Source organism: Chelonoidis abingdonii, chromosome 19 (assembly GCF_003597395.2).
Source record: "Chelonoidis abingdonii isolate Lonesome George chromosome 19, CheloAbing_2.0, whole genome shotgun sequence".
NCBI lineage: Eukaryota > Metazoa > Chordata > Testudines > Testudinidae > Chelonoidis > Chelonoidis abingdonii.
The window spans coordinates 40,557,122-40,580,810 of NC_133787.1; the positions used below are offsets into that span (position 1 = coordinate 40,557,122).

At 47.8% G+C, this 23,689-nt stretch overlaps 1 protein-coding gene across 7 annotated transcripts in view; it reads left to right on the forward strand.

Annotated features, from left to right (window-relative positions):
• TANGO6 (transport and golgi organization 6 homolog) overlaps positions 1-23,689 on the forward strand; it is a 95,273-nt gene that overhangs the window by 51,806 nt on the left and 19,778 nt on the right. For 6 of the 7 annotated variants that reach the window (XR_012657281.1, XM_032771370.2, XM_032771369.2 and 3 more), the window contains one exon: positions 11,653-11,805. Coding sequence is in view for 6 of the 7 variants with exons in the window: in XM_032771370.2 (XP_032627261.1) it covers positions 11,653-11,805 (153 nt within the window). In the remaining variant the exon portion in view is untranslated. Of the gene's footprint in view, positions 1-11,652; positions 11,806-13,466; positions 13,754-23,689 lie in introns of those variants that run through there. The other variant, XM_075073759.1, reaches the window with a different exon arrangement.

Below are 23,689 nucleotides of genomic sequence, written 5' to 3' on the forward strand. Positions count from 1 at the left end.
AAGAAGGAACTGAGGAGCGGGCGGGCCGGCAGGGGTATATATCACCCGCCATGGCGGCGCCACTCTAGGGGGCGGCCTGCCGGCCCGCTGGAGTTGCTAGGGTAAAAGTTCTCCGACGAACGTGCACGCGCGGCGCGTACACCTACTGGAATGGATATGAGCAACACATCTCGAAGAACAACAGTTACAAAGGTGAGTAACCGTGTTTTCCAGTCCCAGCTATGCCACTCTACCGTTCGGGGACCTTCACCTCTGTGCCTGTTTCTCTTTCTCAAAACAGGGATATTTCCTATGTCCTGGGCTCCTTGAGGGTTAATGTGTGAACTGCACTTGGCAGAACTATACTATTGTGGTATGTAAGACACCTGTGAGGAGAATTGTGTTTAGCCTGGCCTAGGTAGGAAACTTCTCTGCCCCATCTGTTGTCTCCTCCTTGCCAGCAGCAGTAAATACCCCAGTCTCTGGATCACCTGCCAACAGTGTGGGGTTAGCTTCTCTTTCTCCCTCTCTAGCTGCAGAAACTCACAGGCACTGGTCACTTGTCTGCAGCATAGTAAGGAAAGAAGCAAACCCTGTTTGTGTCATATGCATCTCTCCACTCTTCTCCGTACAAATCAATATAAGACCCCTATTGTAATGTCAGGGAGGGCCTTGTTTCCCCCCAGCACCCTGCTATCTTTAGGCCAATCTGTAGAAGTCTCTCTGGGCAATTTCTGCGAGTGTTTGAGGCCATTGTAATCTGAAAGGTGGAGAGGTACCCAGTTCTTGCTGAGTTCTTCACAGCTGGGTCTATCTTCGTGTCCTCTGTGGCTTGGGGTGAGAAGCTTTCTCTGGCTGCCATCAATACTTTGCCCAGAAAGCTGCTTCACTGAACTTAAGTTGGAGATCGAATCACCACGACTTCAAAGGCAAATGAACGAGTGGTGAATGAATTACAACACATTTAAGCCAGAAGAGCACAACGGTCTTTGCCCGGCGGTTCCAGGAATAGGTCTTACTGGGAAAGATTTTCTTTTAGAACAAAAGGAAAAACAAACATTTTGCATGGCTCCAGGTTCTGCCTTGGAGCTATTTCCAGCACCAGCTCCTGGTTGAAGTGGGGGTAGTGCAATTGTCTGGAAGTGGGGCAGAAGTTTTTGGTCTAATAGAACAACTAGTAGCTCATGCTTCCTGCCACCCACTTGTGTGTGACTAATGCACATGGAGGTGTAGGTGCTGTAGGGCATCTTTCCCACTATGGTCTAACTAGCATTTGTTTTGTGATATGTCTGAGTCCTTTGTGTTCCACCCATGCTCCTATCTGTGAACTGCTGGCATACATCAGCTGACAGGTGTGTGCTTGTTTATTTGCCAAGTAAGCCATTGATTATATTCCTTTGCTGAGGATGTGCTCAGATTTAGTGAGTGTCTCATCCTTAAACACTGCACATTCCCAAGAAAGTCAGAGCCGAGACAGGAGAGAATTCCCTGGAAACCAGAGAGCCAGTGGCTATGAAAGCCAAGCTTTATGCCTCCCAGTCAGCAGTTTGGATCCATATGGATTTTCTCCTGGGACTGCAGGCCTCCTGGAGCTAGCATCTATTTGGCTTTGTCTAGACTAGAGCTTTGATCATGTTGTAACTCAAGGCAATTGATTACCAGTTAACTTGTGTAAATGCTAATCTAGACAGTCCACGGAAGTGTGTTGGTGGCTGTGTTAGAGTTCACGGTGGTAAATACACCTTTCCTTCAGCTGAGTGGGCAAACAATTCATTGCTGTCACAGGCATGGTACAAGGCTTCTCCATCAGAATAAAGGGCAGTGACCTCAGTGCTAGTCAGTGCATTCAGCTCTTAGTAGAGCACAGGTCACTCTTAGATTCTTGCAGAGGTTGGCTAATAAGTGTGCTCCCCAGACTGGGCCACCAGGGAAAGGCATTCCTGAAATACACAGGTTATTTTAAGGGGAAAGATAGGGGCAAGCTTCTGATACCTGTGACCCGTGGGCAGGGGAGTCCAAAGTTGTGACTGGAGCAACCGCTGACCCAGGGAGAGTGGCATTGTGGGACAACTGCTGGTGGACTGTTGGAGCTGACAGGTAGTTCAGTGTCTACGCTAGCAGTGATGGCAGAAGTAGGCTGTCCTTGGTCTTATGTCGTGTGGGGAAATGGTGTTACTGTTTCCACGCAACAGGGAGGCTACCTCAGTGAGAGACAAACATAGCTCTGGATGTTAGGGCAACATAGCTTTGTAGTGTAGACCAGGCTGAAGTGCCTCTTGGTCCATGGTGCTCAGCATGCACATTTGAAACTGGGAGTCTGACACCAGAAACTCTCCTGAGCTGCTTGGTTCTCCAACTATGAAAGCATAAGCTGCCCCGCCACATGGTGAAAATACCTAGGCTCTCCTGAAAGGGGAAATCTGTCATTTCTCGAGTAACACAGACATTTGTTTAGCTGCTTGTAAAGAATTGCAGAGTGATCTGTCATAAAGCTGTACCAACATGCTTTACAGACAATGAACAAATAAAGAGCTCCTTCCAAAGAAAAGCTGTCGTATCCGGACTCCAACCCTATTGCATACTAAATATCTAAACAATCCCCCTGTGGTTTCCGATCTTCACTCCAAACTCTTGGGTAGTGTTGCTGTGCACTTTTTAAAGGGGGCTTCATGGCAGGAATAGGATTAGTTGCTGAATCCAGCAAGGAACTGTGCGGCTGCATTCTAAAGCAGCTGCAAGAGCTGGAGCCGTTCCGCTGAGGGAATTACTGTAATCAAGCTGTATGGCTCCCCAGATATATTTGCTGCTGGGGAGGTCATCTTGGGGAAAATAAAATCTCTGCCTAAGAAACCTGTGCGTGTGAGGAGGGGTTACTAGCTTGCCCGTGCATCCTGTTCCATGGAAATGGCTGCTGAAAAGGGTGCCAAGAGTCCTGATCTTGCTTCCTATCTTAGACCGAGTCCCTGCAATAAGAGGAGAGACACAGGAAGAGAGAGCATCTAGTGAAACCTGGTACTGGGGTACCTGGGCAGGTTATTTTAATATTCACCACTTAGTAATGGGGGCACTATCTCAATAAAACCACTGATAGATGGGGGATGGATGCTTGAGGGACGCTAGGTAGCATAACCATTGGGAATGATCTAGTCATCTATTGCCACTAACTGATCTCCAGCCTTGTAGGTGTGACTAGAACAATGTCAGACATGAGGCCCAAATGACACATTCACATTCACAAAACAAGCTTTCATCGTTATTAAAAAAATTATAAGAAGTTTCTGGCTTGCAGGGTTGAAAAAAACCCTTCCAAAATGTGGCCTAAGTGTAACCAGTGTAGTCGTGATTGCTTGACTCTGCAGACAGCCTGAATCAGTGGCTCTGAGAGGTCTGAACTCCCCAAAGCCCGATTAATCTCCTCTGTGTGTTAATCCTGTAGCCCACTGATGACACTTTAATGTAACCATTAACTATTCAATTAGTGATCACTATAGTGCAGGGGTTGGCAACCTTTCAGAAGTGCTGTGCCGAGTCTTAATTTGTTCACTCTAATTTAAGGTTTCGTGTGCCAGTCAGACATTTTAACGTTTGTAAAAGATCTCTTTCTGTAAGTCTATAATATAGAACTAAACTATTGCTGTCTGTAAAGTAACTAAGGTTTTTAAATGTTTAAGAAGCTTCATTTAAAATTAAATTAAAATGCAGAGTCCCCTGGACCACTGGCCAGGACCCGGGCAGTGTAAGTGCCACTGAAAATCAGCTAGCGTGCCGTCTTCGGCACCCGTGCCATAGGGTTGCCTACCCCTTCTGTAGTGCATGGAACGGGGAAGAAGGTGGCCACAGGGAGTTTCTGCAGAGAAGGATGTGCAGAAAAAAACAGACACAGTTAAGAGAGAGACAAGGAAGGGAAACAAAGTGAAGAAACAATAGTGATCCTATGGGGGAGCAGATTTCCCTATGGGGTGCTGCTGAATCAGACAGTTGGGTTCCAAACAAAACATGTCATGACAATAACTCAAAGTTTCATTGCCACATAAAGACCAGATTCTCCCCTGGGTCTCTGTGACATTGTTGGGGTGCCACTGTGGATCGACAGTAGTGTGTTTGTGCAAGACTGAAACTTTGGTCCATGGATCAGAATTGAAAATGGGATTCAGCTCTCGCCACAGAATGAGTTTGACACCCCATCACTAGCACCACTTGAAGATGGTTACATGCACACACTGTCTCCTGTAGTCACCAAATCAGCTGACCGTGGCTGGTATCAAAATTTGTTATTTCTCAGGCTTGGTCTATACTGAAGTTTTGCCAGTATCGCTTAGTCTGTTTGGGGAATTGGTTTAAACTGTAGCCTGTGTCATGGCTCCACAAGACCTGTGCTACATCCCAGCTATCGGAGGAACCCCTTCAGGGTTGGCCATACGGTCTCACCAGCTCCTACACTTGAGCCTCTAGGTTTCAGCACTCCCGCTTCATACTATGAGCTCTGTCCAGTGCGTTCAGCTAACAGACACCTGGTTAGAGTCCCTGAAGAGTGTAAATGGCCCTCAGCAGATATTTGCAGTTCCAAACAGACTAGGGTTTATTAGTCAACTGGAGTGCAGCACTGGAAGTCCTTAGGTTAGCACAGAGTAATAAAGATGAAGACAGTATCTGTCTGGCCAAGCTAGTGCCATCCACCATCCAAGCTGCTGTGGACCCCATTTCTGGGTCTCTCTGACCCTTTATCAGTCCCAGGGGAGAGCAGTCCAGCCTCTTCCAGAAGCAAACTCTTTATCCCTGCCTGTACCTCTGTCCTTCGTTTTCAGGCAGAGCTATGCTGAGTTCACATATTCCAGCTCTGAGCCCTTCCCCCCGTTAAGCGTTGATTGCTCAGCCATTGGGGGGATTCTCATTGTCTCTGTAGATCCTCTGTTGATTTGGGTTGGTTTCAACCAGGTCTTTAATGCCCATTCATTCCACCCAGGCAGAGGATGGTGCACACACCTCATGCCTTCTGTGCTGCCCCAACAGCAGACTTACCCCTTTTTCACCTACTTGGTAGCAATGTTAAGTACAGAGGGACACTGAGACACACATAGGGTCCATAAAAATATTACAGAAAATCCCCACTTCATCACAACTAACAAAAGCATTCTTGGCAGAATAAACTGTCCCCCCACTAGGAGGGTTTGCTGAGGTAGCTCTACCAGTATATCTATACTTTTCTAGTGTAGACAAGGCTGACGTATGACAGAGTTGTCACCTGCCTGCAATAGAAGCTTGAATGAGACCATAGAAGTCTATCCTTCGGCATCTAATCCTTCCAAATCTTAAACACAAAACTCTAGTACTGTTGAGCCAGATGGGGAACCAGGCCATGCATTCTAGTCGGTCTCATATATAGGCATTGTTTCCACCTCTGACCCAGTTCTCTCTCCTCAATAGACAGATCTTTCTTGTGTATTGCTGGGTTGGGTGCATAAGGTAGCATTGTTCCTGTGGAAGGAAAGTCTTAGTGACATGAACAATTAGATTCTTAGGGGGGTAAACAATGTATGGCTTAGGAGATGCATAAGTATGGAGGAAGAAAACCCCTGCGGGTTGTACAATTAGTTACCTCTGTCTCTGGACCTCCTCTTCAGTGTAGCAGAAATCTGAGATGGAGGCAGTCTGAGGTGGTTAAGACTAGCTCCTTAAAAATTCTCAAACCCCAGTCTCTGTCCCCACTTCTCTTGCTGATTGGAGTAGGAGCAAGAGAAGAAATACCATATTTGCTTCTCGTAATTGATGACTGGAAGAGCAACCCCTTCCGAAACAGCTGGAAGATTAGCTTATCAGTACACTTTCCTCTCTGCCTGTACAGTCTTGAGTGTGATGAGGTTATTCTTGCCCTGCAGGTGAAATAGGCACGCACGCTTAGATAGCCTCTGAATGATTCGTGTACTGTGGGCAGCTCCTCACATGTTTAGCCGCCGATTATAGTTACGATTAACCCTGACACAGTTTCTTGTGGTGTTGAGTCACTAACTGTACACAGAAGTAACATGTTAGCTAAGATTAGAAAGCATTGTTAGTCTTGCCCTGTAAATGGCCTTGGGGATGTAGGGTAGAGGTTGAGAGCAGCTAATGGATACTTTAGGCAGGTTCCCTTTTTCTCTGGGCAACACATGCTGCTTCCGCGGTAGGGCTTTTTGCAAGTGTTTTTTGATGTTGGAACTTACAAGCTGGGTAGCCGTGCTGAGAGCTGAAATCAGAGCTCACCCCAGAGCATGATACAGGAAGGGAGAGGGGTCTGGCACTATGCCACTGTATCGATGTATAGGCTGATGGCCAGTAATTGACAGAGGTGTTAGTTCATTGATGCTTAAGATTTGGGACCTACAGGTGGGGCTGCTACTCTGAGGATGGGAGAGAATTAGATCTTGCATGTCAGCCCTCACCACTGCTGATGTGCTTGTCAGAGCCAGGAAGCTTTGTGCCACTATATAATTTTCACTTACTAGTTGCTGCCTTTTATTACATTGACAGTCAAGGCCAAAATAAGTTGGCAGTTGTTTGAGCTCAGTGCCAGAACTGCAAATCCTGGACAGGGCATGGCAGTACGGAACACAAGCAGGTCTCCTGTCTCCTGTACTGTGCTTTAATCATAAGGCCATGCTTCTCTTCAGTGTCATTCAGGCAAAATGGCCAGGCATGTTCAGATTCCCTATTTCTCAGCCTCTCTGAGAGTCTCCAATGTTTTCATTCTGTGGCTCAGTCCTGAGAGAGAGCACTTACACCCCTCACGGACTCATCCTTTCCTACCATCCCAGTTGTCTGCTGGTTGGTTCTCAGTATGTTTGTTATAGGACGGCTCCACACGGAGCCACCCCCCAACAATAGAACTGGGGTGCATGCCTCAGTTTCCCCGCCTTTGAAGGTCCTAGTAACTCTGTGCAAGCTTTCTTGTCTCATAAGACCCCTTCTTGGTACTGGTTTATTACAGAAACATAGTGAAATTTAACCAGAACACACTGGTGCCACATCTGTCTGATCCCAACAAGGGTAGTCAGGGCTGGGGTCGGAGCAGGGGCAAACCTGAGGCTGGGAGAAGCAGAGGACTTTGTAGTTGGATTCCAGGCCAGAGTCGATACCGAGGGTCAGAATCCAAGTCTGCAGGTGAACTCCAGACCAAGCCGAGGTCAAAGCCAGGGATTCAGGAGCAACGAGCAGGAACAGACATGGCAGCTACAGGAGATCCACGCTGTTGCCTGGACGCTTCCTGGAATGCCCCTTGGGTTTATATAGGGCAGGGAGCTAATCAGGAGCCATGAGGCTGCTGTCTGTCAAGCTCCTGAAGCAAAACTTTCGCATGTCTGTGTCCACAGCGGGTCACGGGAAGTAGAGCACAGGTGGGCTACAGCTGGTGCTGCGTAGCACCTGGAGATGTCAGCTTCCTGGTGCAGGCCTGGGTTCTAGACCCATGGGGCCTTACAACATAGTTCTTAAAATCCTGTAACATCATGCCACACATCCACCACACCTAGGCTCTTCATCATTCTGCCTGTCCTTTTACAGGACACCCCCCACAGCCCTTCCAGCTGGAGCGCAGCCCCACTCTTCCCAGCAGGACACCCGCTCCCCCTCAGCCTCTCTGTTGGAAGTTCATCCTCACCAGAGGAGTAACCCTCAGTCCTCTGGGCTCCCAGCCCTCTGGCTCAAGCTACCCACTGAGGTCCCTATGCTAGAGAAGCCCCTTCTTGGCCTTCAGCCCTCTGGTCCTGGTTCTCTGGCTTGGGGAGGTCAACTGGCAAACCCCTCCCTCTTGCTGCTCTCCTACTCCTTGCTGCTCAGCCTTCCCCCCAGGAATTGCATTCAGTCTCGATGCTTTGGCAGCTCTCACTTGTCAGTGTCTCACTCCCTGGGAGCTCTCACCTGCCCTTGTCCTGCTGACACCGTCTCTGCTCTAAGGTCACCCTCTCACCAGGCCTCTCTCGACTCCAAGACTCAGGCACCCTCTTTTAACCTTAGTTGGGTAAGCTGATGATTCACAAATGCACTAGCCTCTTTCCTCTTGAAGGGCCAGTGCCACCCTGACAGTTTCATTCTGGAAGTTCCTATCTCACTTTCAAAAGTCTTTTGTGAGTCCAGCTCTCTGTACTGACTGAGTTCTGGTTACATTGCTGTTGTCTTTAATATTCTAGACATTGGCAGCTCATGGTCTTATGACCTGGAAGAGAGAGCCTATAAAGCAGACTGATCTACCAAGCTCATGCTCCAAGACTGGTTGAGAGGCTAGCGGAAGTGAAAGGGTTTGGATGCTGCCCACTCTTGACATTGTATAGATACACAGCTCGGATTGCACGCTCTGTACAGTAACAGAACAGAGACAATCCCTGCTCCAAAGAGCTGACTACCTCAGTGTAAGACAAGAGTCAGCAGAAAACAGCCCAATGGTGGAGGACAAGGAGATGAGGAGATACTGCTGGTCAGCATGATGGGCTCTGGTCTCAGCACACCAGCAGTCAAACGGCTGTCAGGTTTTTGTAGGCATCACAGCAAACTACAACTCAGCAGCCAGGATCAAACAATGTCAGGAAGCATAGGAAATGGGATGGTGAATGATACAGAGAAGGGTCAGGGAGACAAGGTGGGTGGGGTCAGATTTTTTATTTGACCAACTTTTGTTGGTGAGAGACGAGCCTCACCTGGACACCGTGTGCAGCACTGGCCACCCCATCTCAGAAAGGGGCTTCCAGAAGTAGACAGGACTGAGATAGACACAATGAGAATGATCAGGGGCCTGGAATTCAAGGGCTCCTCAAGGCTAAACTCAGACCCAGGCATGAATCCTAGAGAAATCTGTTCTGGCTGCAGGTAGGAGGGCTCTGCAATGTTGGGTGTAGCTTTTTGCGTGGGCAAACTTGCTGTTAGTTTTTCTCTCTGCAGAGCAAGTGGAAACAGTTTTCCATTCGCTTTGCCAGTGCTGCGATTTATCTGCATATATGGCAGGAGGGAAGTTGTGTGAAGGAGGTGGTTATAGATCTAAGAAGGAGGAATGCATGTACTTCCTGGCCTTTGAGATGAGGCTTTGGCTCCAGCTGCCTCATTTTTTTCTGTTTACAGGGCACTGGGTCTCTTCTTTCCTACCTAATTAGGGTGTGGCTAAAAGGAGTCACGTCAGTTATATCAGCAGAACTTTCATGTCAGTTTTATACTCCGTATGATGCTCTTTACTCATTCAAATAAAGGCCATAGCTCTGATGCCGCTCATTCCTGCCCTCTAGTACCCTCTGCTCTTCTAGTCTGGGCCTCTCCCACACAGTGGTGCCAGTGCGTCTCCATCCTAGTTGGCAGCACCCAGCGCGATCCCAGCCCTGACTTCTCCCCATGCACAGCTGGGCCCTAGTATCCCATTCTTTACCTGCAGTTCCATCAGGGTCTGCACGGAGATTCAGGCACACTGCACTTGTGCCCAGCACCAAATTTGAACCAGGATTCCAGAAGACTATTCATTTACTGTGTCCCTTCCCCTCCCGCTCCCCTGCTCCAGTACCTCCAGCACTCCCTGTGTGCGGCACAGACGTACATTCATTTCATATCTAAACCCCGCCAACTCTCAAAACTTCCAGTTTTCTGCCAGAATGCATTTCTCCAGGAATCTTTAGGTTGTTAACATGGGTTCCATGTAATCTGGAGGCTACTGAGGGGAGTGGGACATACTCTACTAAAAAGGTGAGATAGCAGCTCCAGAGTTGAGATACACACAATGCACAGCCTGTTAGAAACTGATTTTGTGAGCTATCTCCTCTCATCCGCTGTGATGTTCAACCTGGAGCAGTACAAGATGAGTTACTCACGTGACACGAGCCCCTTCTGGTCTTCAAGAGAGACCTTGTCACACAGTTAGCTTCCAGCCCCTGCAAAAGCTATTTATTAACAGACTGGCAATCCCAGATGACCACAGCCATGGGCTCATGTAAGGAGCAGTTCATTGAATTACTTAGGGCTTGTGGGACAATGCATTCTACGCAAACAGCACGCCATTAAAGCACACCAGCAGGGTCTACACAGACTAGTTACAGTGCACTAAAGTGTTGTGCATTAGAAATCAACCCCACTCCGCCCCTGTAGAGCCTATTACCCCACTGTGTAGACAAGCCTTAGTGTACAGGAGTAGGTTGCTGGAAGTTATATTGAACCAGAGAATGAACGGTTCATAGCAGGCAGACCGTGTGAGCTGAACGTGAGAGAGATCTAGTACGAAGGGGCTGTGTTTAGAGGAACCTTGTTGCTGTGGATGGGGTAGAAATCTCTTTTGAGGGTTCAGAGTTGTGCGAGGAGATAGGGATGTGGGCCCAGAGTTTTAAGCCAGTCTTGTGATTTTGGGGACCTGCCTCGGGACTTTGGCTTACCAGAGATTGGAGTACTGAGGCCAGGGTAGGACGCATGCTGTCAGTCCCCAAGCACAGTGTTTGAGGGAGGGTCTGAGGAGGGACCAGCGAGGGGGAAAAGGAGACCACTATGTTGGGTCAGACAGTTCTTCCTGGTCATACACTCCCTGGTGTTCTCTCACAATCCCCATTGCAAGGCAGGTCAAAGAGAGTCTGTCTTAGGCTACAGGATGAATTGTCTCCGGAGCTCAGGCGAGCACTATTAAGTGCTGCTGTTTGCCAGCTCAGGCAGCTTCCAGTGATATTTCGACCCTTCTCCTGCCCTTCAATTTTGTAACTAATTTTTGGATGTTTAACATCTCCTGTCAGTCTGGCTGAGCTCTGGTCACCTCTGCCTGCTCTCTGCAGACAGGTCTGGGGAGGAGTGAGTGCTCCGTAGCTTGATTAGCTGGCCCTGCACTTCAAGGGCACAGTCAGTGCCATTTTTCTTGGGTGACAGTGGGAGTGATGGGCTGGCACAGAACCTGCGAGAGCATAACTACCTTTCAGGTTCTGAGCTTGATACAGACAGCAAGATACTGTGATCCTCAGACTTGGAAATGTGAGGAGACGGAAGCTGTTTGACAAGCATGTTGACATGTGCTAGAGATGCCAAAGTGAACAAAGACTATTAAAATCCCTCAAACTGTCAACTGACACTGCCTTGTGCAAATAAACCTGCCACTTCTAATCACTGTAAAAACCTCCATCTGCAAGATCTCTCCCTTCTCGTTCTGTGCCCCAGTGCATCTGCTGCTGCCCTGCAGCTGTGGCCTGGATGCCAGCTATATCTGCCACACACAGGGCTGGAGCAGTAACCTGTACCACTAACATTTACCCCGCAGCAATTCATGGGAGGTGGGTATGCACCAGTGGGAACCATGTTATTTTACAGCTCTACTCAGTCACTAATGGAGCTGAGATGGGGAGGAGAGGGGTGCATTTTGCAGCTCCATGACCAGTTTTCCCACTCCACCCGTATTCACAGATCCACAAGTGATTAGCCCTTGGGGCTGGATACTCTTAGCATTTTATTGGGTAGTTTTGGGCTAGAGTTGAATGGGACCCTGTTGCCCCAGGGAGGAACTGACCTGACAGCCAGAGCCCTCTGAGGCAGAGAAGCTCACTGAGCAAAGAGGTAGTAAACCCAGAAGAGACCCTGAGATTGACTTTTGTCTTTAAGTTCACTGTGGGTTGGTGCTCCATGGTTAGACATCCTGGGTCTATCTGCTGCCTTATATTTTAGATTGAATCATGTGCCCCTTTTTGTTTTGAACATCAGGTGTTGCCCTTCTGTCAGACGTGTACCCTGAGCAAATCCTACCCTGCCTGCTGGCCCAGTATGGCTGCGCTTCACCAGACACCAGAGGACCCCAGACTGCAGAGACCAGGATGAAAGTGGGAGAGGTGCTGATGCGGGTAACCCGGGCACTGGGTGAGTCTACAGCAGTTTGTCCTTTGGAGGGGGTGTACCAAATACTGCATCAGAGCAACTTGTACCATTACTCTTGTGTATGGCCCTGGGCTTTATTGGAGCCTCTGTGTGTCCATGTTCCAGTGAAAATAGTGGAAAACTTTGAAGTTGTTGAAGTTTTCACTGCAAGTATTTAGTTTATTGATTTTTTTTGATGGGTTAGTACTGGTCACTTAAACCAGATGTGCCCAGACTTTGCCCAGCTGAGATCACACTGGGAATTTGAGGGCAGCATCTATCCGACATAAAATGAAGGAGACAGCAGGCAGCATCCTCTTTTACTGTTTGTGGCCAGGCTGCTTGGATCAAGATGGAACGTCTGTTTGGTGTGGTGGCTGCACTTTGGCCGCCCTGACTTAAAGCTACTAATTTGTGATTTGATTTTCAGGTGCTCTGAGCACCTCCCGCTTCTGCCAATGTCAGTGCGCACCGCCTAAACCCAGTCTTGTGGCACATTAGAATAGTTATAACTACCTGCCATGCCCAAATGAATGCTCAAGCATTAGAATTGCACTGCACAGATGCAACTCTCAGCTCCAGCAGGCACACCAACCCACTCCTTCCCAAATATCTATGGGGGAATGAGCCTGGCAGTGTGTCCAGAAGGCGAATGAATTGCAGCCCTGCAGAACAAGGGAGGAAGCAAGTCCAGTATTCAGAAGCATTTGTAAAGAACGCCCTGTCCGCCACCCACAAACCAATGGAATTTCAGCTTAAGCACCTCTGCTTATTGTGACTGTAGTGGCAGGTATTGCACAGGGAGAAGGATAGTCCCCCGGGTAAGATGTCAGCACAGAGCCCTGGTGTAATCCGCTCTCAGCATGTCATGGAGACAGAGAACTAACAAGATCACTTTTAAGGAAACACTCAATAGATTGGGCTCCGTCTCCTTCCCTTTATGAAATAGATTGCGTGTCGCTTTAAATTAAATAGCTGCTGGTAGAAATGTTAACCCATGTCATGTTTTACAAAGAACTGGGATTTCTACTCTAGGTTGTAGTTCAGGAAAAACTTACATGTAGTTGAGCTCTGGGATAGGCTTCCAAAGAAGGTTGGAGAATCCCCATCACTAGAGGTTTTCAAAAACAGTTTAGACAACCTAGATCATCTCGGACAAGTGTTTAGCTTGGTCCTGCCTCAGTGTTGGGGGCTGGATTAGATGACCTCGCCAGGTCCCTTCCAGCCCAACATTTCTATGGTTCTTCATGTATCTACTAGTATGATACCCCAGGCAAAATCAGAGGGAAAAGTTATCAGCTGGGCTAGTAACTCGTGAGCTGCAGTTGGTTGATTAGACTCTTCCAAGCTCCAGTGCTTCCCCATGGAAGGGAAGGGAAGGGAAGATTTGAAACAGAGGTGCTGTCGCATTAAACAGCTGCTTGTCTTGCACCTCAAGTTGATGAAAGAGTTTGGCAACATGAGTCACAGTCCAGGAAGATCCAGACACTGCTAATCCTGGGATACTGGTGGCTTTTGTCCTCTGTTGCTTCCAGAGCCTCACTGTAGAGGGGGTTTGTGGGATGCTGGGACACAGGGCGGAGGGATAAAATAGAGCTGGACAAGGCTCCTCCAGCAGCTGCTGTAACAAGTGATACCTAAAAATGTGTCCTGCCTGTTCACAGGCTGAGCTAAACAAACCAAAAGGAAAAGGAGCCAGGATTCCCCCCCTCCTGCCCTGAAGGTGCTTATGCTTTGGCTTCCCCTGTGTGAATCAGGAGGGCTGGATGCAGCTCTCCCTGAGGAGAGAGGCTAGAACAGTGAAAGGAGTCCAGGGCTCAAGGTGCTGCCTCCACACAGCTTATCTTCACCCAAAAGCTAACCTGGAGCCCCAGGCCTGCTAACTAGCTGAGCCTCCAAAACCCGATCCTTCTGGGAAAGAGAGATGCCCTTGAATGTAGTGTGCAGAGTGATCAGTGAGCCCCATTGACTGGTGGGTCTAAACAATTTCCCTCTCTGGGATTTCAGGCTTTGGCTGTGCAGGGCCTGCAGCTGATGCCATTGTAACTAGCACCTGTCCCAAAGCAGGGTGTCTTGGAGCTTAGTATCTCCTCCTGCTCCTTGGAGAAGTAGTGATCCCTGTAGTTTCTCTGAGACAATTGCCTCATAAACCCAGCTCTGACTTCTGTACTGCTCTTCCACCTCAGGATACTGGAGCCTTGGAGCTGCTTGTGATGTAACTAGTCTCAACCTTGCGAGGAGAAGCGGAGTCTTTTCAGCAATAATGTCCAGCTCCTCAGAGCTCTACCCCCTTTCCCTGGCCTAGCAAACACTGGGAAGCCCAACAAAGCTTCCTATATGTTTTGATCCAGGTGTGATATTTACTGCACCATAAACTCTCCCTCTGCTTCACTTCCCTGTAAATGGTAGCTCAGGAGTTGCCCACCTGCTTCCCGTATGGCTAACAATGCGTTATAAAACGAAATGGTGTTGCCCAGCACTTCCTGGCTCCCCTGGGACTGAAGCTTCATGGCTTGTCTGGGCACGATGGTGACTGTGTGCCCTCAAGTTTTGCTGTTACAAAAATAAATCCTCTTATGGGACGGCAGTTATTTGTGTGTGCTAGTCTGGTGCCTCTGGATGTTTGGGAGACAAACATGGCTGATACGGGAAAATAATACCTGCTTCCTAATGCTTCCCTCTTCCCCTGCCCAGGCCTGTGGTGAGGGCTCCCCAGAGAACAGACACTATTTCTCGTACTTCACTGCAGAGACAGCTGTATCCATTGACTAGATTCCTTTCTAGCCTTTTCTTGCACTTACCGCTGTACATTATCAGCTCTCCCAGATGCTTCCCCATCTGTGCACCTTGTGTTCGCCTGGTGCAGAAAGTGATTAATAAATCTGCTTTGGGCTGCTGCTAGGATGCGCTGATTGAGGCAGAAATCCTGCCCTGGCCAGCACTGCTGGTTGCTAAGGCATTTCAGCTCCATGGACGCTAACATTGGGAGCCCAGAGTTGCCAGATGCTGCTGCCATTGTAAGCACGATGGCCTCTAACTGCTCAGCACCATACTCATCAATCCATGTTTAAAATGCTGTTGGGCCTCCCAGCATTGCTCCCACTGCGGAGCCTGAGCCTGGGTTAGCAGCAGCAGGGATGTTCCGGTGATTCCCTGGGTGTGGGCAAGGTGGCTGGGGAACATGCATTCTCACAGGTGTGGAATTTCTTTAAATGCTGATCAGCAGTGCTGTGTTCTGGGAGCCAGTCCTACTACCACTCACCCTCTGTGGCTAATGTTCTCTGCACTCAAGTTGTAGCTCAGACCTCTCCCAGGTGAAGGGAAAATTTCTCTTCTTCAGATTGCTGCAGAATACTGTGGGAATGATGGACTGCAGTGAGGTTGGAGAGCCTGCTGAGTCCTCTGCTCTCCTGGACCGGTGTTCTTCTCTAGACCTTTCCCTTTCAAAAGTGGCATGCTGGTTTGGTGGGAGCCATAGGTTCATCACTTTTGGGGGGGGGGGGGGGAAAGAACTGGGAAGGGTTAACTGGAGGTTTGCATTCACATTGCCCCCTGTGACGGGTTAGATCACAGAACCCCCCTTGGGAGCTGCCAGCTCATGTGCCAAGACTACTTCTGCTCCTGTTTTCCCTGCCAGCTCAGGACTCCAGCACCCTGTCTTGCTGAGCCAGACACTCCCATCTGCTCCAACGAAGACCCAGGATCTGAATTACTTGCCCCAAAGCTGCAGGTTTACCTGAAAACAGATCACAGCAGTTTGCTTGTCTTTAGCACTCAGATACCCAATGGGGTCTAAACCCAAATAAATCCCTTTTACCCTGTATAAAGCTTATGTAAACTCATAAATTGTTCACCCTCTATAACACTGATAGAGAGAGATGCACAGTTGTTTGCTCCCCCAGGTATTAATTCATACTCTGAATTAATTAATAAGTAAAAAGTGATTTTATTAAATACAGAAGGTAGGATTTAAGTGGTTCCAAGTAGTTACAGACAGAACAAAGTAAGTCACCAAGCAAAATAAAAATAGAACATGCAAATTTATGTCTAATCAAACTGAATATAGATAATCTCACCCTCAGAGATGCTTCAGTAAGTTTTATGCTCAGACTGGACACCTTCCAGGCCTGGGCACAATTCTTTCCCCGGTATAGCTCTTGTTTCAGGTAGTAGCTAGGGGATTCTTCAAGATGGCTCTCCCCTTCTTTGTTCCGCCCACTTATATATATCTTTTGCATATGGCGGGAATCCTTTGTTCCCACCCTGTCCTTCTCAATGGAAAAACACCAGGTTAAAGATGGATTCCAGTTCAGGTGACATGATCACATATCACTGCCAGACTTTAAGCCTTCATTCCTCCCAGCCTGACTCGCAGGAAGGCCTGCCTGCAAACAGAGCCATCCAGTCAATTGCTCTGGTTAATGGGAGTCATTAATTGCCCACACTTTGCAAAATTACAATAGGCCCTCAGAGTTATATTTCATATTTCTAGTTTCAGATACAAGAGTGTTACCTTTATACAATCAGGATGATCACACTCAGTAGATTATAAGCTTTGTAATGATACTTACAAGAGCCCTTTTGTATGAAGCCTATCCCAGTTATTAGCATATTTTTATAAAATCATATAGAGTGCAATGTCACAGCCCCATCTCCTCAATTTGCCTGGAATGGGGTGTTGTGCTTTCACCATCCCCTTATTGTTAAAATGTAGCATCCTGGGCTATAACCTTATGCCCAGGAACCTTGAACAAATGAGGTTCCATGTGGAGTGATTCTGTAGATTCCGCACAGAACACAAGCTACTTCGCAAAACAGCCCCGGACTCCTGTCTGCTCACTGGGAGTGGTTGACCCAACTCTTGAATGATTCTGACTTGCTTTCAGCCAGTCCCCTTCAGTGAGTAGAAAAGTGGTTGGGGAGGTGTGTAGACCAGTCCTTCACTGACTTTTCACTGATAGAAACTCCCCCTTGCTGTGTGGTCTCTGCAGAGGGTTTGCAGCATTTCGAGTGTTTAACTCTCACCTTCCCACTCAGCCGTATGGCGATTTGAAGGGCTTTTTATTTTCCGAGGTAGAATTACATCTCTTGCAGGTTGGATTCCTTTACACTGCTATCCTAAACCTTCTCCAAAACCACCAACTGTGGGAAAATTTTCTTGGCTTATAGACACGAGCTGCAACAGGCAAAAGGCCCTTTCTTTAAAGATAATCACATAATTACACTGCAGTGTGTCAGTGCTTTATCCTGCTCATTGCTAATTTTTCTCCTTTAAAAAAACAAAACAAAAAAACACATTTGCAGTTCTCTCCTCCTTCTCCCCAAAGCAAGGGAGCTGGTTTGGATTGGTGACCCTTGCCCTGTTCTGGATCTGGGAGAACAGGGAGCAAGAGGCTGAATTTAAAAAAATAAAATCCCAAGACAAAATGTAAAGCTGGCTGTGTAAACAGACCATTCATTAAACTATCCCCTGAACTTTGCAGTTACCAAACCAGACTGGAGAGTCAGGAGATCTGAATGTCATGCTTGGTGTTCAGCAATGCTAAGAATACCAAAGTGCAGGTTCCCACCCCAGCTTTGGCTCTGCCCTCTCGTCTCTTGTTTATCCTCCTCTTACTGATTGCAAGAGCCCACTAGTAGCCACATGACATGAATTCCTTGGATCACAGCAGCAATATATTTTGCTGCACAGTGACAGCGTGCACTCACTCTTCCAGCCTTTCTTGAGTATTGACAGGGCATGATGGGGAGGCTGGAGCTTTTCCTTCATTCAGACTAGTCTTTTGACTGAGGCTCTAGCAAGTATCTCTAATATAGAGGCCTGACCAGTTTTGGGAGGTTGAATGGGGGCAGAATCAGGTATTTGGCCAATAATGGAGAAATAGCTGGGGAGCAGGGTCTTTTGTGGATGATACGTACAGGGGGCTGTATGATGATGTGGTCTCTGGCACATACTCCAAGGCCCTGGGGAAGGTCTTGTCTCTAGCCTCTTACGAGACAGGGGTTTGCAGTTTACAAGCCAGTTATGGAGAGCTTTGTCTAGGAAAAGGGGAGTGGGGCCTGTGGTCCATGCTTGAAAATTCCATGAAGGATGCTCAGGAAATAAGATCACGTTAAATCCCAAAGCTAGACAGAGCCAAAGTTTGCAGTGGAATCGGAGCTGAGTATTCCTGGACTCCGATGGCAGGCATTTCTGAACTCTCAGACCAAGTCTACACTATAACGTTTTGTCATCACAGCTGTGTGAAAAAACACACCTCCTAGCTGACAGCTATGCCATCAGAACCCCCAGAGAGGAGACGCAACTCTGCTGACAGAAGAGTGCTTCCGTCTGACATTGGAGGTGATGTTATGCTGACAGAAAACTCCCTCTGTGGGTGTGTGCTGCGTCTGCACTAGGGGGCTTTGCCAGCATAACCTGTCAACCATTTGTAGCGTACACAAGCCCTCAGTATGGTCATTCGTCTTGACTTTTGCCTCATTAGCTCTATTATGCTCTAATGTTTTAAACTGGTCAGTCGTTCCCTGCAGCCTCCACTCTGACTTCAGTTGTTTGGCTGGGATTCGTAGGTGACTGTCTCTGCTGTCCGTCGGGGACTGCCATGTGGGAGGGATCGGCTCCTTGGCATTAGATCACACCCCTTCGTCCTGGGTAGAAGATCGACCTTGCGATGCCCCTTGTTGAGCCTTGGCAGAATAGGGCTCTGTTGTGACTGGCACATGGGTGCCTCAGCCATCATGTGTCACTGCAAGGAGAGCACCACAGAGGCTACTGAGTTTGGGGGTTGGAGGGCAAGCTGTGATGTCGCCAGGCTCTCAGCCGTCTCTTCCAGACTACGCTCCTTTACCGCTACAGTCCCTGGGACGTTGACTCTTTGGCATGTGCTGACTAGCCTGAGTATTTATAGACCAAATTAAATTAAACGATATGTCTTTAAATTGTGCATATTGCAACACTCTAAAGAGTTTATCCAGCATTTCAAACCCACCCTTTTATCTCAATTTTTTTTTCTCAACTTTGCCATGAATTGGAACTTCTCCATCTCCTCCAGGGAGACAATCCTACAGCACAACCGGCCCTTCTGTCTCCTCTGGAGTAGAGGGAAGGCTACTTGCATGGGTCTGATCACATCAGATGACAGTAGCTGAGTGGAGTTTGCCAGTCTGTACAAGAAATAAAATTAACCATTAGAAGAATTTTGTATTTTAATATGAAATCAAAATGCCGGTAACATTTTTGGACATCTTTTACCTAATATTGATTTGAAGCATCTAATGTAACGAAGCTAATGCACGTGATACTGATCCAATAGAAATGGACGGGCTGCTTGAGACCATGCCCAGCCTCTTACAACAAAAGTAAATGCACATGAATTCTTTCCGTGTTGATTTTTATAGCAGGAACATCCCTGGCAAAGGGCATTTCCTGTGTCTTAACGATCCCTTCAGGAGTAGTACTTTGGCCTAGCAAAAGGCCATTAACTCTATTTAGACTCCACAGTGGTGTCTGACTCCTCCCATGTGGTTGCTAATCTGAAGCAAATGGTGTGGACTGGGGCCATTGTTTCTTAAACAGGGTGAAAACTGCCTTGCAGTTGCCTCCATGGGACTCCTCCACGGCTGGTGGCACAAACTATCCCTTCAAGCAGTGCAGCCAGGGTGCACGTTGGGCTCCTGTAACTTTGAAATAGTTGGCATAGTCTGTCTGCCTTAATGGGGTTTGTCACTGCAGTGCTGAATGGAACACCCTGAGCTGGCTGGTCGGGAGCAACAGTTGTTACCAACTGGGAGCTGGTGGTTGGTCTCAGTGCACAAGTGCCCACATTACAAATGACATTAATTGTCACCCTTGGCAGAGAAGCCAAGCGCTGAAGAGCTGTGAAGACTGAATCTTCCTTGCCCTAGCTGAGGTCTTTCCGTTCAGATTTGAGATGTAAGAGTAGGTCTGGGGAACAGCTGCTGGGAAGTTTGTGCTACCCCTGCTCAGACTGTGCCTCTCCAGATGACCAGGGATCTGAACTCTCTCAGATAAGAACAATAATGGCCTTATGTTCCCCAAAGTGCATGGGACCCTGAGAAATACGGACTTCGGTGCTGCATGTGCGCAAACCAGGAAAGCAGAACTATGGAAGGACTGTAGAAATGTGTGCGGCCTGCCCATCCAGTGAGTGCTTTAGTGCTGCTGTACTGACTGCACTCACATGTCCCATCAAGACGAGAGCTTGCCTCAGCATGAAGGTGGTTGAATGCTGGTAGTACGTGCACAGTGCGGAGGCAGCCAGTGAGCCGGTTATCTCAACCTCCCAACGGCTCCAGAGGAGTGAGAGGATACATCATTCTTTCCCATTTGCCCTCAAGACAATGGAAAACGATTTTTATGGCAGGTTAAACTGTAGCAATCTGGGCTGGAACTGGAAGCTCAATACAGAATAAAAGTCCAATCAGTTGAGCATTGCCTTCAGCAGGATATTATACCCTGAATTTATGGCTGTAACTCTGTCGGCTCTAAGTGCTTATGAATAAATTGTGTCTCTGCTGCAGCTTCAGTAACCATGGCTCTAGGGCTCAGGGTTGTGATCCTCTCAGCTGATCATGGAGCTCCAGCAGAGTCTTGTTGGGCACCTCCTGGTGGCCCTGTCCAGCCAACAACTGGCCACTCACTAGGTGATGAGAGTACCAGAAATCACTGACAGCTAGTAGGACAGTGATGCAAAACTGTAAAAAGAAATAAACCATTTAAACCATCCCCTCCCCTTCCCGGTGGTGCTGGCAGTAACAATGACAGATTGGCAAGAGGGATCGGTACATTTCTGGCATAAAAGCCCCAGAGTGTGTGACAATCTAATCAACCAGATTTCTACAGCAGAGAAACTCTGATTAATTGTTCCTCAGTAATTGGCTGACAGGCCAGGCCAGCCCCGACAGAAGGGTCAGTCAGGAAACGCAGTCAGTTGGTGACTGTGGAAATCTGGGTTTATTTCTAGAGATGCCCCCATGCCATTCAATCTGTGCCGACTACACACTCCCTTGTTTGACTTGGAGACGGTGGAGCTGGAAATCTTGTTGCTCCACATGCAGCATAGACCAATTAAATGGTGACTTCTCTCCTTTCCCCTCCTGCTGTGACACAGCTGATGTCAATTATGGGACAGACTCAGCTAACTCAGAGGAGAAACTGTTTGCGCTATATGGTTCGGGCTGAATTCTCATCTTGGGTAGTAGGCGCATCTCATTGCTTGCCTTGAAAAATCCCCTGTGGTGCTGCACCCTACAGGAGATGCAGCACTCGGCTACTTATCTATCTGAGGTCAGGGCTGAGGCCTTGGTTGTGGGCTGTTGTGACAGTTGCCACTGCCTCAGACCGTGTAACACACAAACTTCCCACCCAAAGAGTGCTTGTTTGCACCAGCTTTAGCTCGTTGTCTCAGCCTTCTTATAAAGTAGCATTTTTGCTTCTGACGCCTGGCAGCAGATAGTTCGAGACAAGTTGAGATCTGTTAGCTGGCTGAAAGTACTAGGAAAATGAACAGAATCTGTGTAACCTGATGCTGGTGTGTGTGTCACATTGAATCACTGTAGCTGCACCCTGCTTATCAACAAATCCCATTTCGGATGGGGCAAGTGGGGAAAAAGCTCTTCCCTTCCCTCTCTGGGGTTTCCTGAAGGATTTACATTATTGTAGTGAGTTTTCATCACAGGCACATTAAATCTGCCAAAGCTACGTCAGGGGAGACATTTCCTCTGGTTAGTCAGGGATTATCCACCCTGCTCTGCGAGGGGGTGGGGAGGCTGCTTTGTTCATTCAAAAAGCAACAAAGAGTCCTGTGGCAACTTGTAAACTAATAGACGTACTGCAGCATAAGCAGCAAGTCTGACGAAGTGGGTATTCACCCACAAAAGCTTATGCTCCAATACCTCTGTTAGTCTATTAGGTGCCACAGGACTCTTTGTTGCTTTTTACAGATTCAGACTAACACGGCTACCCCTCCGATACTTGTTCATTCAGTAACTAATCCACCCACCGACCAGTGCTGTCACTGGCTTTAGCAAGAGAGAGCCAGAGTAATTAGCTTTCCCTCAATGGCGTGGTCCTTTCAGTGCAATGCGGGGGAGATGCCAGCCTCCCATTGCTGACCAGTGCAAAGAAAACCCTATACTGTTCCCTCCAGGGGTATAGACATCTTTGCTGCATGGCACAGTGTGTGAATTCCAGAACAAGGAACGTAGCATTCTTTTATTTATTATTTGTATTAGCGTAGTGCCTAGACCAAGCCACAGAACAAAGAGCTGGTCCTTGCCCCAAAGAGCTGACAGTCCTAAGTATAAGACAAGAGAAACAGATGGAGACAGAGTCAGGGAAGTACAAGGAGACAGTGCTGATCAGCATGACAGGTGTCGTTTCAAGCACATACCCAAAAGCCGAACCATTGTCAAGTGTTTTTAGATGCGTCGGCTAAGGAGAGATTTGAAGGGGGATCGTGAGGTATCTTTGCAGTGTTTCCAGGGAGCTCCTCCACAATGTGAGAGGCAGAATGAGAGAGAGCACGAAGGGGCTTGTTTGAAAATGTGATGGACAGAGAAAATATTACAGATGGGCAGCCATGTAGTGCGAGGGCACAATTGCTTTAGTTTATGGTGTTCCCAGAACTCTGCAGTGGTGTTAAGCCTACTAGTAACTGGCTGAAGTCTGTCTGTGTAGAATTGGTGGATGCCAGTGAGCAGTCCAGGCTGTGTGACCTTGATACAACTGTGACAGGTTGCATCACAGAGACCCCCTTGAGACTGCCACCTGATGTACTGAGACTACCTCTGTGCCCATTTTCCCTGGCAGCTTGGGACTTCAGTATCCTGTCTTGTTGAGCCAGACACGCTAGCTTGCTGCAAACACAGACCCAGGTGTGAACCATGTCCCCCAAAAGCTGCAGACTTAACTGAAAATGGCTTAGAAAGTGCTCCTGTCTCTAGCACCCAGACACCCAGTTCCCAGTGGGATCCAGACCCCCAAATAAATCTGTTTTACTCGGTATAAAGCTTATACAGGGTAAACTCTTAAATTGTTCACCCTCTATAACGCTGATAGAGATGCACAGCTGTTTGCTCCCCCAGGAATTAATTACTTGCTCTGGGTTAATAAGCAAAAAGTGATTTTATTAAATATAAAAAGTAGGATTTAAGTGGTTCCAAGTAATAATAGACAGAACAAAGTAAGTTACCGAGCAAAATAAAACAAAAACATTCAAGTAAAAGCCTAATACAGTAGGAAACTAAATGCAGGTAAATCTCCCCCTCAGAGATGTTCCAGTAAGCTTCTTTCATAGACTAGACTCCTTCCTAGTCTGGGCCCAGCAATCACTTACACCCCTGTGATTACTGTCCTTTGTTCCAGTTTCTTTCAGGCATCTCTTTGAAGTGGAGAGGCTATCTTTGGGCCAGCTGAAGACAAAAAGGAGTTGTTTCCAGGGCCTTTTATATTCTTTCTCTTGTGGGCAGAAACCCCTTTGTTCTCCTGTGCAAAATCACAGTAACAAGATGGAGTCTGTAGCCACCTGGGAAAGTCACATGTCTGTGAATGATTCAGCTCTTTGCAGGCCAACGCCATTGTTCACATGTTAGTTAGGACGTTCCCAGGAAAGCTCAGATGTGGATTGGCGTCTTCCCAAAGTCTGTTGCTAGTTAAGTACTTCCAATTACTTGAATAACCTCTTCACACTAGGGTATGTCTACACTACGGGATTATTCCAATTTTACATAAACCGGTTTTGTAAAACAGATTGTATAAAGTCGAGTGCACGCGGCCACACTAAGCACATTAATTCGGTGGTGTGCGTCCATGTACCAAGGCTAGCATCGATTTCTGGAGCGTTGCAGTGTGGGTAGCTATCCCACA